This window comes from Triticum dicoccoides, chromosome 1A (assembly GCF_002162155.2).
Source record: "Triticum dicoccoides isolate Atlit2015 ecotype Zavitan chromosome 1A, WEW_v2.0, whole genome shotgun sequence".
Lineage (NCBI taxonomy): Eukaryota > Viridiplantae > Streptophyta > Magnoliopsida > Poales > Poaceae > Triticum > Triticum dicoccoides.
In genome coordinates this window covers 349,694,745-349,710,215 of record NC_041380.1, presented here as the reverse complement: position 1 = coordinate 349,710,215, position 15,471 = coordinate 349,694,745, and the positions used below count along the sequence as shown (strand labels likewise).

Below are 15,471 nucleotides of genomic sequence, written 5' to 3'. Positions count from 1 at the left end.
GAGTTTTTTGGGAAAAAGAGGGAAATAGGGGTGGCTATGCCGCCAACTAGCGGGCCATGGAAGGACTAGGGGAGCATCGCACACATCCATTTCGTGTCCATGCCGGCGCAAACGAGACCCAAATTTGGGCATGAAATAGGTCGCACAGCGGACGAAAAACTGAGGATAGTTCGTTTGGGTCAGCGTGTTGGGCCGACTTTTCTGTCCGTTTCGACCCAAACGAACACACGCGGACAAAATGTACCGGCTGTTGGAGTTGCTCTAAGGGCCTGTTTGGATCGTGCCCAGACCAGCCCTACCAATTCGGGGGCGTGCCAATTATTTGGCGAGGGATTTCGCCGCCGCCGCTTCGCCCACAGTTGGCGAGAAGAACTGAACTGCTTGCCAAAATTTTGGCGTAGATCCGAAAATCTGGCCACCATCCAAACGCACGCCAACGCCTACAATCAACGCCGAAATTTTGGTAAGGTAGGCGCATGCTACTATCCAAACGGACCCTAAGACTTTGAGTGTATTTACCTCGTTAAATTTTTTGGGTCTAATCTTACCTTTAGCCGACCTATCTCGCACGCGCATCCGCTGGCTCCGTGTCCGATGGATCGCCTGTTGATTAGACGTATGAGAACGACCCCGCTTTCCTCGTCACACGCGTTCTTTTCTGAAACACAACTATTGTTTCAGAATAAGCATTTGTGCAATTGGCCTTCATTGACTCGTGTCTATGGGAGGGCGCACGCTTCTGGATTTGGGAGGGCAGCGGGGCGGCGGCGTTCGGCGTCCGGGGCATATCCGCCGACGTCGACTCCAACAGGTATGGATCGGAGACCCCCCTCCCATTCCCCTCCATTTCTGGGCGACCACCGTCCTGGCACCACCAATGCTAGACACAGCCACATCACAACGCCTTACGTCCACGCACACTCCAAGTTTCTGCAACAACAATGTTGTTGCGGAACGACGGCATCGAAGACTGGGTGACACGGCCGGAGATGTTGTTGCAATTTTTCTAGCAAGGGTCTTGTTACAGAAAATTAGGCACGGCGTGAGATGTCTTTTTCAATTTTTACAACAAAGGTCTTGTTGTAGAAAATTAGAGAATAAGAGTTTTTGCAACAGGGGAGTTGTTGCAGAAAATTAGAAAAAAGGAGTTTTCGCAACAAAGCTCTTGCTGCAGGAAATTAGAGATGAGAAAGTTTCGCAACAAAGCTCATGTTGTAGAAATTTAGGGAAGAGGAGGTTTCGCAACTAGAGTAGCTCCTACACGTCAGTGGCGGGCTGATTTTGCAGCGGCACCGCGCGGGGCGCAACTCAGTCGGGGTCGAGTCAAGACTGACTTGTTTTTGCAACCGAGCGTTTGTTACGGGAAATAACGAGTGGGCATGCGGGGGCGGACATCGGATCGGACGGCTATCAGCTCGGGTATCCAACGACCGTCGAGGCGACAGATAAAATCTAAACATCAGCCGACGGACGCGTAGCAGTGCCCAATTTTTTTAGGGATATTTACCCCGTTAAGAATTACTCCCTCTGTTCCTAAATATAGGGTGTATAGTTTTTGGCACGGAAATTAAAGAACACACATTGAGGGAAAATTTCACAAGTTTTGGGCGAGATTACACCTGATTAATTGACATGACAAAACAGAGAAGCTTGCCTTATATAAAGAAATGTGATCAAATCCCTTAAAAAAATTATCCAAACGAGTGGTGCAACGCAATACACCTTATATTTCGGACTTTTTCTCAAAAATCTATACACCTTATATGAAGGAACGGAGGGAGTACTTGGCTATCTACCGTGTGGCCCCGACTCCCAGTCACCAATCAGCACCCAAGCATGTCCTTGATCTGGTAACTGGATGTTAATCGGACGGTGCAGGTGGCTTTGCTCCTGAACCTCCCTTCCTCGCAGGGAGAATTGATTTTAACCCCCCCTGCGCGCTCCACTTTGATCTTGTACCCCCATGTTCGTGCGACTCGCTCTGAGCCCCCCTGTTCCGACTCGTTCTTTGCTGATTGCCCCCTTCTTGTTGTTATGCGTTCAGTTTGCTACTAATGAAAGAAAAACTGGTCTGGTAATATTTCTATTTGACGAAACTGCCCTCAATACCCCCAACACGCTAGATAAAAAAACCCTCACGCGAGACAGGGCCACCAGTTCGCTCGCTCGTTCCAGCTCTCCACCCAGCCGCATATTCGCTCTCGCCCCGCCGCCGCCCCTGCTGCTCCGCCGTCGCCCTGCTGCTTCGCCGTCGCCCTTGCTGCTCCGTCGCCCTCCATTGCTGCCCCAAGGTAAGGCAAGCTTCCCCCTTCCCTTTTCCATGGAGTTGGTGTAGTTCCCCTTGTACGGACGTCTAAATCTTAGAAACCCTAGGTACTGAGGGAGATGGGGATTTGAGTGAGAGGGGTTGGATCGGCAAAGGGGTGTGATGGATCTGAAAAGGTAACATCATATTCCCTTGTTTTGGTTTGATGTATGCATGACTTTTTGTGTGAAATTTCTGATTTTTTTGTCTATATTGAATAGGATCAATGCAATGTCTGTGCATGATTCTAATCAATCCAGTGTGACAAACCTAACCACGGGGATGGTCTCGTGCAATGAAGTAGAAACCGTTGGTACCATTGTCGATTGGTCAAGTCTTGTGATCGAACCTGAAAATGATGGGGATGAAAAGGGGATTCCGGATGAAAAGCCGGCGGACGAGAAAGCCATGTTTGCTCTGTTGGGTTTGAAAACAGAGGAGGGCGAGGGAAAAACTAACCTTGGTCCTGTTGTCACTCCTACTCCTGATTATGACTTGGATGATGTCAAAGGGGCAGCTATTGCTGTTGATGATAATGCTCCAGAGGAGCCACTTATTGCGTGGGATGAACGAAAACCAAAGATGGATATAGGGACCCCTTATCCTGATATGGCTGCGTTTAGAAAGGCTATAAAACAGTTCGCTATCAATGAAGAGTTCGAATATGGCACTAAAAAAAATGAGCCGGCAAGGTTTCGGGCTTTTTGTAAAGGTCAATCCATGATAGGCCAACCTTGCAAATGGTCCTTAACTGCTAGTTGGCAGAGAGACGAAAATTGTGTGATGGTAATAATTTTTGTTTCTTTGGAGAGTTCGAATATTACTTTGTTTCTTTGCTTGTCATTGTAATGATCTTTCGATTTGAATCATTCTTTGTTGTAGGTTGTGAAGCATCAAACAGAACATATTTGTAGTTCAACAAGTGGAAAAGTGACTAGAATGACAAGTCAATCTTGGGTGGCTGACAAGGCAGCAACTATGCTTAAGAAAGATCCAACCATTGGTGCTGTGAAGATACTTAAAGAGTTACAGGAAGAGCATCATGTCACACTTGACTATAACACAGTGTGGAAAGGCAAACAAAAGGCAGCAACCAGCTTGTATGGGAGTTGGGAAGAAAGTTTCAGGATGTTGTACAACTACAAGGCCGAGATAGAATTGAGGTCTCCAGGGAGTATTGTAGAGATTGATACAACCACAAGTGAAGGTGAAGTACATTTCAGCAAGCTATTTATTGCTTTCAAGCCATGCATAGATGGGTTTCTGAATGGATGCAGGCCATATATCAACATAGACTCAACTCACTTAAATGGCAAGTGGAAAGGTCAGCTAGCTGTAGTCACTGCTTTGGACGGTCACAATTGGATGTTCCCGGTGGCGTATGGCTTTATTGAGTCTGAAAATGGAGAAAATTGGGCTTGGTTCATGAATCAAGTGAAGAAGGCAATAGGGGACCCTCCAGTACTGGCTGTTTGTACGGATGCTTGCAAGGGTCTTGAAAATGCTGTTAAAAAGGTTTTCCCTCAAGCTGAGCAGCGTGAGTGCTTTAGGCATATGTGGCATAATTTTCAGAAATATTTTCATGGTGATGTGTTTGGACGGTTGTGGCCTGCTGCTAGGGCATATAGGGCGGAAGAATATCAACATCACATGACAAAGGTGTTTGAGGCATCTGAGAAAGCGTATCCTTACCTTAGGGATTACCATAATCTGTTATGGATGAGGTGCATGTTCAATCCTGACATCAAGTGTGACTACATAAATAACAATCTTGCTGAGTGCTTTAATTCTTGGGTGCGAGAAATCAAGGACTTGCCGATTGTTCAGCTAGCTGATAAGATTAGAGAGATGATTATGGACCTATTTAGAAAGAGGAGAATGATTGGAGAGAGATTGGTAGGGAAAATACTGCCATTTGTCATACACCAATTAAATGCAAAGACTCGAGGACTAGGACATCTCAAGGCTAAAGCATCAGCTGATTGGAGTGGAGAAGTGAAAAATGATAACAAAGGGGATGAAAGACATGTCGTCAAAACACTCACACATGAGTGTACATGTCTGCAATGGCAGCACACAGGCAAGCCTTGTGACCATGCACTAGCCTTCATAAATGTTTTGCAAGCTCGCAACTTTGTGAACATGGAGGATTATGTGCACGAGTACTACTCAGTTAGCAGATTCAGGGCAGCATATGAAGGTGTAATTGAGCCCCTTACGGACAAGAATCAGTGGCCACATGTTGATACAGGCTTTGTGTTGCGTCCACCAATTCCAAAAGGCAAGAAAAAAGGTGCTGGAAGAACAAGAAAACAGAGGATGAAGAGTTGGTGGGAAGGTGGATCAAGGAAGGGATCATTGAACAAATGCAACAAATGCGGGGACGTAGGACATAGAGAAGCCGGCTGTCCTCAAAATGGAACAAAGAAACGGTACAAACTAATACTTGTTGCTGTTTTCTACCTATAACACCATGATTCTTTAACATGAAAATATCTCTAATTGCTTCTTTTTGTAGGAAAAGTATGGGGAAAAAGAATCCATCTCCATGGTTTGATGTCTCAGTTAGCAATGTGATTCCATCTACACCAACCAAGAGCAAGAATGTCGCCACTTGTAGCAGTCCTGGAGCTGTGACAAGAAGCCAAGCGGCATCTCAAGCTAGTCCTGGAGCTGTCACAAGGAGCCAAGCAACATCTGAAGCTGCTACTCCACCACCAAAGTCTCCAGCAAAAGGAAAGAAGAAGAAAATGACTCCAAAGAGGAAGAAATTAAGCGATCTGTGATGAACTTGTGTTATTGCTATGTGTGAGGTGCAGACTCACTTTATTGTTCTGTATGTGAGGTGCAAACTCTCCTTTTGGTCCTGTGTAAGTGAGGCAGAGACTCACTATTATTCTGCTATGTGTGTGAGGTAGAGACTCACTTTAATTCTGCTGTGTAAGTGAGGTGGAGACTCACCTTTATTTGTTGTCATGCAGTTCTGTAGAATCTTGCTGAACTTATTATATATGCTATCATGGAATCATTGTGAGACTATATTATTTGTATTCTGTTCGTTTGAAAGGCTACATATACAGCAAAATTGAACTTCTTTTTTTTCTGTGAGAAACATAGCACAGTTGAAGCAAATCCTGTCATTTGAGAAAAAAATTGTGGCTGGGACGTTCAGACTAGGTAAAGAGATCTTTTTAAACTGAAGGGTACTTCTGTCCATTCTTATTTCTATTTGATGATTAGATACTAATAAATGTGTTAAACAGGCAAAAAGGGGTTATTAGCAACCACTGGACGGCCCAAGGGCGGCTCAGAGCGAGTCGCACGAACATGGGGGTACAAGATCAAAGTGGAGCGCGCAGGGGGGGTTAAAATCAATTCTCCCTTCCTCGCAGGTCCCAGCCTCCCAGGCTCATTCCCTCTCTTGGCCGACCCCCGAGCCGCCGGACCCCGCTGTTCGCCGGCGGCAGTAGAGAAGCGCCCGAGCTTCCTCCCAGCGAAGCGGCGCCACTTCCACTGTTCCAAGCTTGGAGCGGAGAGCATTCAGGAGATCCATCCAAGCCGATTCCTTCTGCTGGTACGAAAATCCTAAAATATTTCTCTCGATTGTTTTAGGAGTGTTTTGTTTGTTGCTGCGAGCAATCACAATACCCTCATAACCTCATTACTCTTCCAATATTCGCAAACGCATCCAGTTCTCTGTGGATTCGGCCCGGTTTGTTGCAATAGCAGTTTGTTCCCCAAAATTTCGAGGGTTCGAATGTGTTAGGGTTTAGGTTACTCTGCGCGCAATTCTTCCCGACCTCGTGGTTTGCGCCTGCTGTTGGTAGGTCACATGCGCGTAAATCTGTGTGTACGAGCAGTACGAGTGCTATGTCTACCTGTGCTCGCTGGGATCTGGGAATCAAGAGTGACTGCAGTGATTAAGATCGCATATAGGGTGGTAGAAACATTTATGTGTGCTCAGATTCTGATGTTCTGGTGATGATTGTATGACAGTGTCCAGAACTACGGATGAGTTCGAAGAAGGTTCCGTTCAACCGTCATAAGGAGAATGAGGAGGCGAGGAAGAAGGTCAGGGGTTTAAGTCCCTTTTAACTTTTTTCTGAGACACGTCCATCTTTTTTTACATGTAAATTTCGTTCATATCTGATTTTAATTGCTTTTGGTATGTTAAGAGGGAGGAAGATGAAGCGGCGCGCGTCTATGCGGAGTTTGTTGAGTCATTCAAGGGTGAAAGCACATCTGGATCGAAGTTTGTCCGTGGGGGCGTGATTGATCCCAATGCCAAGCTGAGAGCTGATTCTGAAGGTTAGTGATAGTGGTTTCATTTTACTATACTTCGTCATAGTTGCCTTTGCGCCTTGCAGTTTCAGTATCAATCATGATGGATCTATGCACTATTTCTTTTATTGCTCCAATTAATCAAGAGGCCGCCATTTTTACTCGTTCGACAATGACAGGTGGAAAGTCGAAAGATGGGTGGTCTGTTCCAAAGAAGGGCAGTAGGTAAACGGCAAAAAATACTTGATTTCTAGAAGATTGTATCCTGTGGCAGCACAGCTACATCTTTAGAAATCACGTGCCAGTATGATCAGAATTGAGAATTTTGAGACCAAGAATGAGCAATTTTTACACGCTTGATGTGATATACCAAGGCACATAATTTATTATACCTTACAATTACGATTCATGATTATTCGTCCATATACCTTTTATTGCCCAGTGCTTAATGCATTTGAAATAGTGGTCGGAAGAAGAAAACTGTCTTGCACTCCCATGCACTCGCACATCCTCAGTTGCATTTATGCTGTAATGCTGACTATAGCTGCGCCTTCTTGACAGAGCAATTCCTTGTTGCTGACATAGTGCTTAAGATGATGATGCTGTTACAGAACTTATGTTTAGCAGTTTTGTAGTACACTAGTACCATGGCAATGACTCTCCGTAGTCATGGAGACACCAACCACGGAAGCATCCATGTAAACTTTAATTAATTGTGAGACGACTGTAAATTTGTAAACATATACGAATAATAATATAATGATTTCTCATGTTGTATTTGTTGGTATCACTGTAATAACTACCAAATGCATCAGAACAATGTGGAAGTATTTTTCACAATAAAGGAACATTTCAGATTATTATAAATGTTTTGATCATGGGCAGCGTTGCAGAGAAATTCTCATAATTGCGCAAAAACCAACATATTAAGCTTAATAATTAGTCTAGATTTAGGGCCATTTCATGGCTGCTGCATCATAAGTTATGGTCTGATATGATTTTTCTACCATGGCTTTAAAGGTGCATTATGTCATCCAGAAGTGGAAACATTTAGGCACTGTTTGGATCATCGTTTTTTTTAAATACCCCTGTAAAAAATACACGTCTCGGCCTGTTGGTTTGTTTCCGTCCGCAAATTGCTCAGTGTCCGGTAAGATGCACCTGTAAGTTAAATACATGCTATTAAATTACACCAATGCCAAGCACGGCCTTAGGTACTTCTGAAAAGCCGTTGCAATGTCGGACGGAGCTTTACTTGTGGCGAAATAATTATGTGTGTGTATTGGATCGACATGATTTAAATAGAGAAAATCTACCAAAGTGTCATTAACTTATGAGAATATCCAAAGTACCCCTGTAGAGTGAAGTAGGTATTTATTTTGGTTGTATTGCTCCTATCCTTTCGCCATTGTTGTTATCTGCAACCCCATGATATATATGTGTACAAATGATATGCAGCATAATCTGACTTATGAGCTCAATACATAGCTTATGTACGTCATATCATTATCCAGGTATGTTCCATCTTTTTTGCCGCCATCATTTGGGAAAGAGCCAGACAAAAAGGTTAGCGCACTTTTATAGTTCTTATGATTGGCTCAGTGGTCAGTATGGTTCTTTGATTGAGCATTATCTTGACTTGCAGAAGGAAGATGAGCGGCCGAAGGAAAAGGAAAAAGGAAAGCCACGGGCAATAGATAAGTTCATGGAGGAACTCAAGTTTGAGCAAGAGCTTCGGGAAAGGCGTAATCAAGAACGTGACGGTCGACACGGTGACACCTCCACGGTAGGTATTATATTATGTTAAAGTTGATCTTTTGGTTCTTTCCACTAGACATAAAATCAAACAAATCCACAGGGCAGTTTTGATTATATTTAGCATGCTGAAGTATTCTTGTCAAATAGAATGTAGAAAACCAACCCTGCCAGTCAACTTTGATAAACATTTTCTAAATAAGTTTCCAGCTAAATATGATAAATCTGTTGACTGGTTCCCCTAATTGTTTTCTCTCAGAATCTCTGCGGTTTGCCCTTGTACTCCCTCCGTTCCAAAATAGTTGACCCAACTTTGTACTAACCTTAGTACAAAGTTAGTACAAAGTTGGGTCAACTATTTTGGAACGGAGGGAGTATTTGATATACTGATGATTGAAGATTTTCCTGCAGTCCTCTAGCCATTTTGATGAACTACCAGATGAATTTGACCCCAGTGGGAGAATACCAGGGTCATTTGATGATGGGGATCCACAAACCACAAACTTATATGTTGGCAATCTCTCTCCTCAGGTTGATTTTTCCCACCGTACATGTTCTGTCTAGACACAGTTTTAAGTGTATAGGCATCATAGTTAGCTTACTGTGCATTATATGCCATATGTTGTTAGGTGGATGAGAATTTTCTTTTGAGGACATTTGGTCGGTTTGGACCTATCGCTAGCGTCAAGATTATGTGGCCTCGAACAGAAGAAGAACGCAGAAGGCAAAGAAACTGTGGGTTTGTTGCATTCATGAATAGAGCAGAAGGACAGGCAGCCAAGGATGAAATGCAAGGTTACTGTGCACTTCCATGTAGTTGGGATCATGTTATAGGACCTTAAAATAGTAACCTTTTCGTACTTTTTAAAATTACTTATATTCCTGTTTTCAGTTACTAAATTACTTAACGCAGGTGTTATTGTATACGACTATGAGCTGAAGATTGGGTGGGGCAAATCTGTTGCTCTTCCATCACAAGCACTGCCTGCTCCTCCTCCAGGACATATGGCAATCAGAAACAAGGAGGTTGCTCCTTTCATTTCAAAAATTTCTATGTGCAGCTCACTCTTATATATATATTTTTGGAAGTTTTAAGTAGATGACATGTCTTTGGTGTTTCTCTGTGAGTTGTACGACCTCCTTATGTTTCTTTGATATACAGGGTGGTACTGTAATCATATCTGGTCCTGGAGGTCCACCTGTTGCATCAGTTACACGGCAAACCTCAGAGCTGGTTGGTGATCTCTTACATATACATCTGTCCTTGTGTGGCATACTGTTCTTGATATCCATGCTATTTGTGTAACCATAAAAGTAAAATCATTAAAAAAATCCACGTTTTCTTTGAGATAGACCTTTTGAGGTATCATAACGCGGCTTGTTTGAGCTCTCTTTTCAGAAAATATCTAAGTGCTTGAGTTGTGTAGGCCAAGAGAGTTCATAAGTTGCCCTGCTGCATACAATTTAACATGAATAATATTTTTGCCATCTTTCTTAAGTTGGCACATAAATTCTTTAGCCCTTTCACATATGTTCACTACGTGATATGTTCTGGGTGGGCTCTCTTATTTCGGTTATGGATTTTGAATCCTTTTTCACTAGCACTCTTGTATGTAATTCGGCCAGCTACATTCTTTAGTATCTTATAGGCCTAGAAATAATATAAGAAGTTTTTCCTTGGTAATAATTTTAGATGTTAGTTTGTGTAGTTAATTTTCCTCAATTCTAATTCCACTCCGGGGGTTCACTTGGTTTAACAGGTCCTTACTCCAAATGTTCCTGATATAGTAGTTGCTCCACCAGATGATTCACATCTTAGGCATGTGATTGACACGATGGCTCTGCATGTACTTGATGGTGGATGTGCTTTCGAACAAGCTATAATGGAAAGAGGACGAGGGAATTCTTTATTTAACTTCTTGTTTGATCTTAAATCGCAAGAGCACACATACTATGTCTGGCGGTTATACTCCTTTGCTCAGGTATCCACTGTTGTTTATCTTGCTACAATTTCAATGCCATCTCCTCTATGATCTATCAATAGAAGATTGTTTGTATCGGTTGTCATACAGACACATATTTTATGACATTTTCCAGTATATATTTTTGCTCAGTGATGGCCTATTGATTGGTCGAAATGAGTAGTGTATTGTTTAATAAAATTTATGTCCTTCGACCTCCTGATTATGTTCTGTTCAGCTTGGTCTCTAGAATTTGGTAGTATATGTGGGAATCACTGTGCTGATATAACACTAATGTTTAACTGCTTATGATACTCAAATGCAGGGCGATACTTTACAACGATGGCGAACTGAACCATTTATCATGATTACTGGAAGTGCAAGGTTTGCGTGCACACTGATATTCTGTTATGTGTTGGTCCTGTGCTTATTGACTATCTGGTGACATTGTTGTATTAAATCTGTTATTTTAGATGGGTTCCACCTGCTTTGCCATCCAGCCGAAGTCCTAATCATGAAAAAGAATCTACTTTTGCAGCTGGTAGAAGCAGGGTAAGGTTTGGTTGGCCTTGGCAGAGACTTCTTTTTGGTACTTTGCCTTTATTAGATGGTGCAAATGCTTTGGTCCAGTTACCTGATTAATTTGTGTTTTGTCTCCCAGCGTGCGGAAGTGGAGCGTACACTGACTGATTCACAGCGTGATGAATTTGAGGACATGCTACGCGCATTGACATTAGAGAGGAGTCAGATAAAGGAAGCAATGGGATTTGCGTTAGATAATGCTGATGCTGCTGGAGAGGTAATGCATACCTTGTATATTTGACCTTATCAGTTCATATTTCCTCTTTTCCTTTTGCCTTTAGCTTAAAATTATGAATTCATTCTGGTTGATTGATTCTATTTCATGCGTCCTGCTATTTTTCCTTAATGTCTCAGTTACTCTACGTGAAACATTCTACAGCTTGCAACAATTCCCAAGATCAGTGAATAGCTTGATCATTGTGAGTCAAATCTTGTGGTTGTGGACTGAGATTCATTCTACTCTGCACAGACTTTCTGTCTCAAGCATATACGTTTTGATGGGATTTGGTGTTGTCTAAGGAGAGTAGGAAAGGAGAAGTGGATCAAATTTGTAACATGTAGATTGATGTATATATTTTACTATTGGGACCATCATCTAGTCATATACTCTTACATAACCGCACATGTCTTTTGTTTTGTTGCAAACTGCACTTCAAAGGCCTACTGCATAGTGATGTACTCCCTTGGTTCCTAAATGCAAGTCTTTTTAGAGATTTCAATAAGGACTACATACGGATGTATATAGACATATTTTAGAGTGTTGATTCACTCATTTTGCTCCGTATGTAGTACGCATTGGAATCTCTAAAAAGACCTGTATTTAGGAACGGAGGGAGTATACTTCAATTTTATTTTATAGTTCGCATTGAATAAAAACTCACCGAGTTTCCCCTTGTATAGATTGTCGAGGTTCTTGCAGAATCTTTGACACTTAAGGAGACATCTATTCCCACCAAGGTTGCAAGGCTTATGCTAGTGTCCGACATCCTTCATAACAGTAGTGCTCCCGTGAAGAATGCTTCTGCGTTTCGAACCAAGTTTGAGGCTGCTATACCTGATGTCATGGAGAGCTTCAATGACTTGTATCGCAGTATTACAGGAAGGATTACTGCTGAAGCTCTGAAGGTATTTGTTGAGTAGTATGGTTTCATTTTCCCCCTTGATGTTCCTACATAATAACACTCATTTATTACTTTCTGCAGGAGAGGGTTTTGAAAGTTCTACAAGTATGGGCAGACTGGTTTCTGTTTTCTGATGCATATCTGAATGGGCTGAAAGCTACCTTTCTTAGACCAGGCAACTCTGGGGTCACCCCTTTCCACTCTCTATGTGGTGATGCACCTGAAATTGAAAAGAAAACTAGCTCCGAGGATGGTACTAATGGATTTAGGCTTGATGAAGATGGTGCCCTGGCCACAGGAAAGGCAGCAGCAACGAAGGAGCTGTTAGGGCTTCCGCTTGCTGAGCTTGAACGTCGTTGTAGACATAATGGCCTCTCGCTATGTGGTGGTAAAGAGATGATGGTTGCCAGGTTGCTCAGCCTAGAGGAGGCTGAGAAGGAGCGAGTATATCAGAAAGATGTCGACATGAAATATGGACAAGGAGAACCTCATAGAACTGGGAGAGAGGATATTGGTTTGAATGCGCGTAGTGCTTCGAGACCTGGAGAAGGTACTGTTGATGGTGAATCAGATATGCTGGGTCTCTCTCGTGTCACAGGTCAAAAGTACTATGGAAAATCTGTATCTGCTGAACCGAAACAAGTTCCAAGCAAGAAGCAGAGAGCTGATCCCATCTTACCAGCTTCTAAATGGAATCGAGAGGATGATGGCAGCAGCGATGAAGATAGAAAAGATGGTCAAGGATTGGGATTGAGCTATTCATCTGGAAGTGATATTGCTGGTGATCCTGGGAAAGCTGATGCAACAGAAATTAGTACTGATCACACAATTCATCATCCAGATACAATTGTTGATGAAGAGCATAGGTATCCAACTTCACCGGCTCCAATTATTCAATCATGTTGTCATTAGTGTTTCACATTCTTTGCCCCAAATATTCAGTCATGTTGCCATTAGTGTTTCACATTCTTTTTTGCTTAGTCGCTACACCTTCTGATCTGCAGGCAGAAGCTGAGGCAGATTGAGATTGGTGTCATGCAGTATCGTGAATCTCTTGAGGAGAAGGGTTTGTGGAACATGGAGGAGCTTGAGAGGAAGGTTGCCAGCCACCGTAGGCGTCTTCAGTCTGAATATGGGTTGTCTTCTTCAGTAGATGGGGCAAACAACAGGCGCTCTTCCGGTATGTAAGAAGGCCACAAGGGAATTACCCTGTCTTTTGATAACTGCATTTCTGTTTCTTTGGAGCATCTCCATCGTTGATACTTATTTTGTTGCTTCACGTGATAGCTTATCTGATAATAACAATGAGCCATGCTGTAGCCCTCAACCTAGTCCAGTGCGTGCATGTTTTTACAAAGAAATGTACTTCTGTTTTGCAGAGAGAATACCATTGGACCGGAAAGAAAGGTATGATGATGCACGCAATTCTTCCAAGAAGCGGCCTCACAGCCCAAGTAAGAGCCGTAGTCCTTCAAAGAAATCATCACTGGATAGAGACCGAGAGCACAATCGCAGCAGAGACAGATTGCATGGTAATGATGTTGGGAGAGACAGAGCACGCGAAAAAAGTTCAGGCCGAGAGAAGGATGATCACCATGATAGAAGCAGAGAAAGAGAAAAGGACAGGAGAAAGGGGAGGTGACTGAGGGTATGTTTGGTTCCAGCCCTACCAAATTTGGTTGACCTTTTGGTTGCCCATGAGTTGGCCAACATCGGCAAGGAAAACGAGCTAGAGTAACCAAAAAGGCATCGGCATGCCAAATACTCCTAGTTGGCAACCATGCAAACAAAGGCCAGTGTTTTGGACATGACCAAAATATTGGTAGGGTAAGTTTAGCTGCCATAACATACATACATACCCTGATACTTGAAGATCTCCCTGTTGTGCACTTGGTTCTTCGGCTGAATAAGCAAGCATCTTGAGGAAGGAAACATTCGAGCTGGGCTGCATCCGCCGATGCCCGCCGCATGTAAATGGGTGCGCATGGCCTGCTCAAGGACCAGTCTGTAGCGGATTTGAGGATTTAGGTGGCGCTCCTAATGGCGGACCTGTTTTTGTAGTATCAAGGAACAGTAGTTTGTGAAACATAAGTACTTTGATCAAGCAACACTGAGTGAAATGCTGTCAGTTCGTGGCATGGGCTGCAACTAATAAACTTTGACAAGTTGCTATGGATTTGCTCTGGCAATCTTGTTGTTTAACCCCTGTAGGATTCAGCTTAGAATTAGCATGGTGCTACTGCTGCCTCAACTCCTCCGTTTAACATTTCGGTTAATCTGGATGAAGGGCCCGGGATGGCAGGTTGTTTAACTTGCTGGTGCATTCTTCTGCGCATGGTTAATTGGCCGTATTGTTTGTGGATGCTTAATTTTCGAGCTTGTTTCTTTTTTAGGCTGATTTTATTTTTTCTGGCTGGAGCTCATTTCTTTGAACCTAATTTGTGGATGCTGCAAATTCAGGCGAGCGTAGTTCTCTGTGCCCCATCTGACTGAATCATTATGCTTGACGTTACGTGTGTATACTTGTAAGATCCTCCTCTGTAGTCCTGTTACAACGCTCGTCAGAAAACAGCATTAATTTACATTTTTTATCTGCAGGGAATTTAATACGTACGTATATTGCCTAACAAATATGCTTATATGCACACCATTCAACTAAAGAAATGTACACATTTTTTATACTCCGATTCATATTACTTGTCGCTTAAACGGACGTATCTAGCACTGAAATATGTTTAGATACATCTATTTAAGCGACAAGTGATGTGGATTGGGGGGAGTAGAAAAAATATCCTCTTGCCATGAGAACATGGGAGTGCCAGTGGGAAGGGAAAGGCAGCAGAGCAAAGAAGATCGTGAAGAAAACAGATCGAGCTAGTGATCCATCAACACTCCTTTGACAATCTTTCCACTCGTATGAGCTGCACAATTGGCGCTCGGATCATACAATGATATATTCTGCAACCGATCCATGTATGGATCCCTGCGCTCGCTGTGTATGCATAGTCTACTCCACGCTCACATGTGGCAAGAGTGTGCAACAAGCTGTGTTCTGCTCTGCATGCGCACCATGTTCTGTTGCTGCATCCTCTCGTTTCGAGCCTTTCCCAGTGGCCGCCCCGTACCCCTCACCTAAAAATTGACAAGTGATCTAGCCGGCCAAACACTCACTTTTCCTTTTTTCTTTTCAAAAAGGGGATAGCCGTGGTCTCTGCATCAAACGATGCACACAACCAATATATACATCAACACAATCATATAGCATCCCTGCACCTTATTATAAAGTGGATTAGTAGAAGCATCATTTAAACATGGAGTCGTACGCCAGTATGCTGCCCAGAAGCTAGTACGGAGGGATCCCTATTCCACTTCTGAAGGGTGTGGCAGACCCTCCCCTGCGCCTAGCCTCTCTCCGCGCGCCGCTGGCCGCTCCGGCCGCGGCGGCTACCATCCCCCCAACAGCGGC

General features: G+C 43.3%; 2 protein-coding genes across 3 annotated transcripts; both read left to right on the top strand.

Moving 5' to 3' along the window:
• Positions 1–4,247: 4,247 nt before the first annotated feature.
• LOC119272312 lies at positions 4,248–5,239 on the top strand. The gene is made up of 2 exons (XM_037553820.1): positions 4,248–4,737; positions 4,824–5,239. Exons 1-2 carry the CDS (start codon positions 4,448–4,450, stop codon positions 5,089–5,091), a joined length of 558 nt encoding a protein of 185 aa, XP_037409717.1. The 5' UTR covers positions 4,248–4,447; the 3' UTR covers positions 5,092–5,239.
• A 443-nt stretch (positions 5,240–5,682) lies between these two features.
• On the top strand, positions 5,683–14,374 carry LOC119272293 (protein RRC1-like). 2 transcript variants are annotated; one of them, XM_037553810.1, is made up of 18 exons: positions 5,683–5,879; positions 6,302–6,376; positions 6,481–6,613; positions 6,766–6,811; positions 8,101–8,152; positions 8,232–8,372; positions 8,753–8,872; positions 8,971–9,136; positions 9,255–9,367; positions 9,504–9,575; positions 10,102–10,323; positions 10,628–10,686; positions 10,776–10,854; positions 10,964–11,101; positions 11,785–12,009; positions 12,087–12,871; positions 13,010–13,185; positions 13,385–14,374. In XM_037553810.1, exons 2-18 carry the CDS (start codon positions 6,317–6,319, stop codon positions 13,645–13,647), a joined length of 2,850 nt encoding a protein of 949 aa, XP_037409707.1. In that variant the 5' UTR covers positions 5,683–5,879; positions 6,302–6,316; the 3' UTR covers positions 13,648–14,374. The 2 variants fall into 2 exon arrangements, with proteins under 2 accessions (XP_037409707.1, XP_037409713.1); XM_037553816.1 differs by lacking the exons at positions 5,683–5,879; positions 6,302–6,376; positions 6,766–6,811 and having other exon boundaries at positions 6,492–6,613.
• Positions 14,375–15,471: the final 1,097 nt, after the last annotated feature.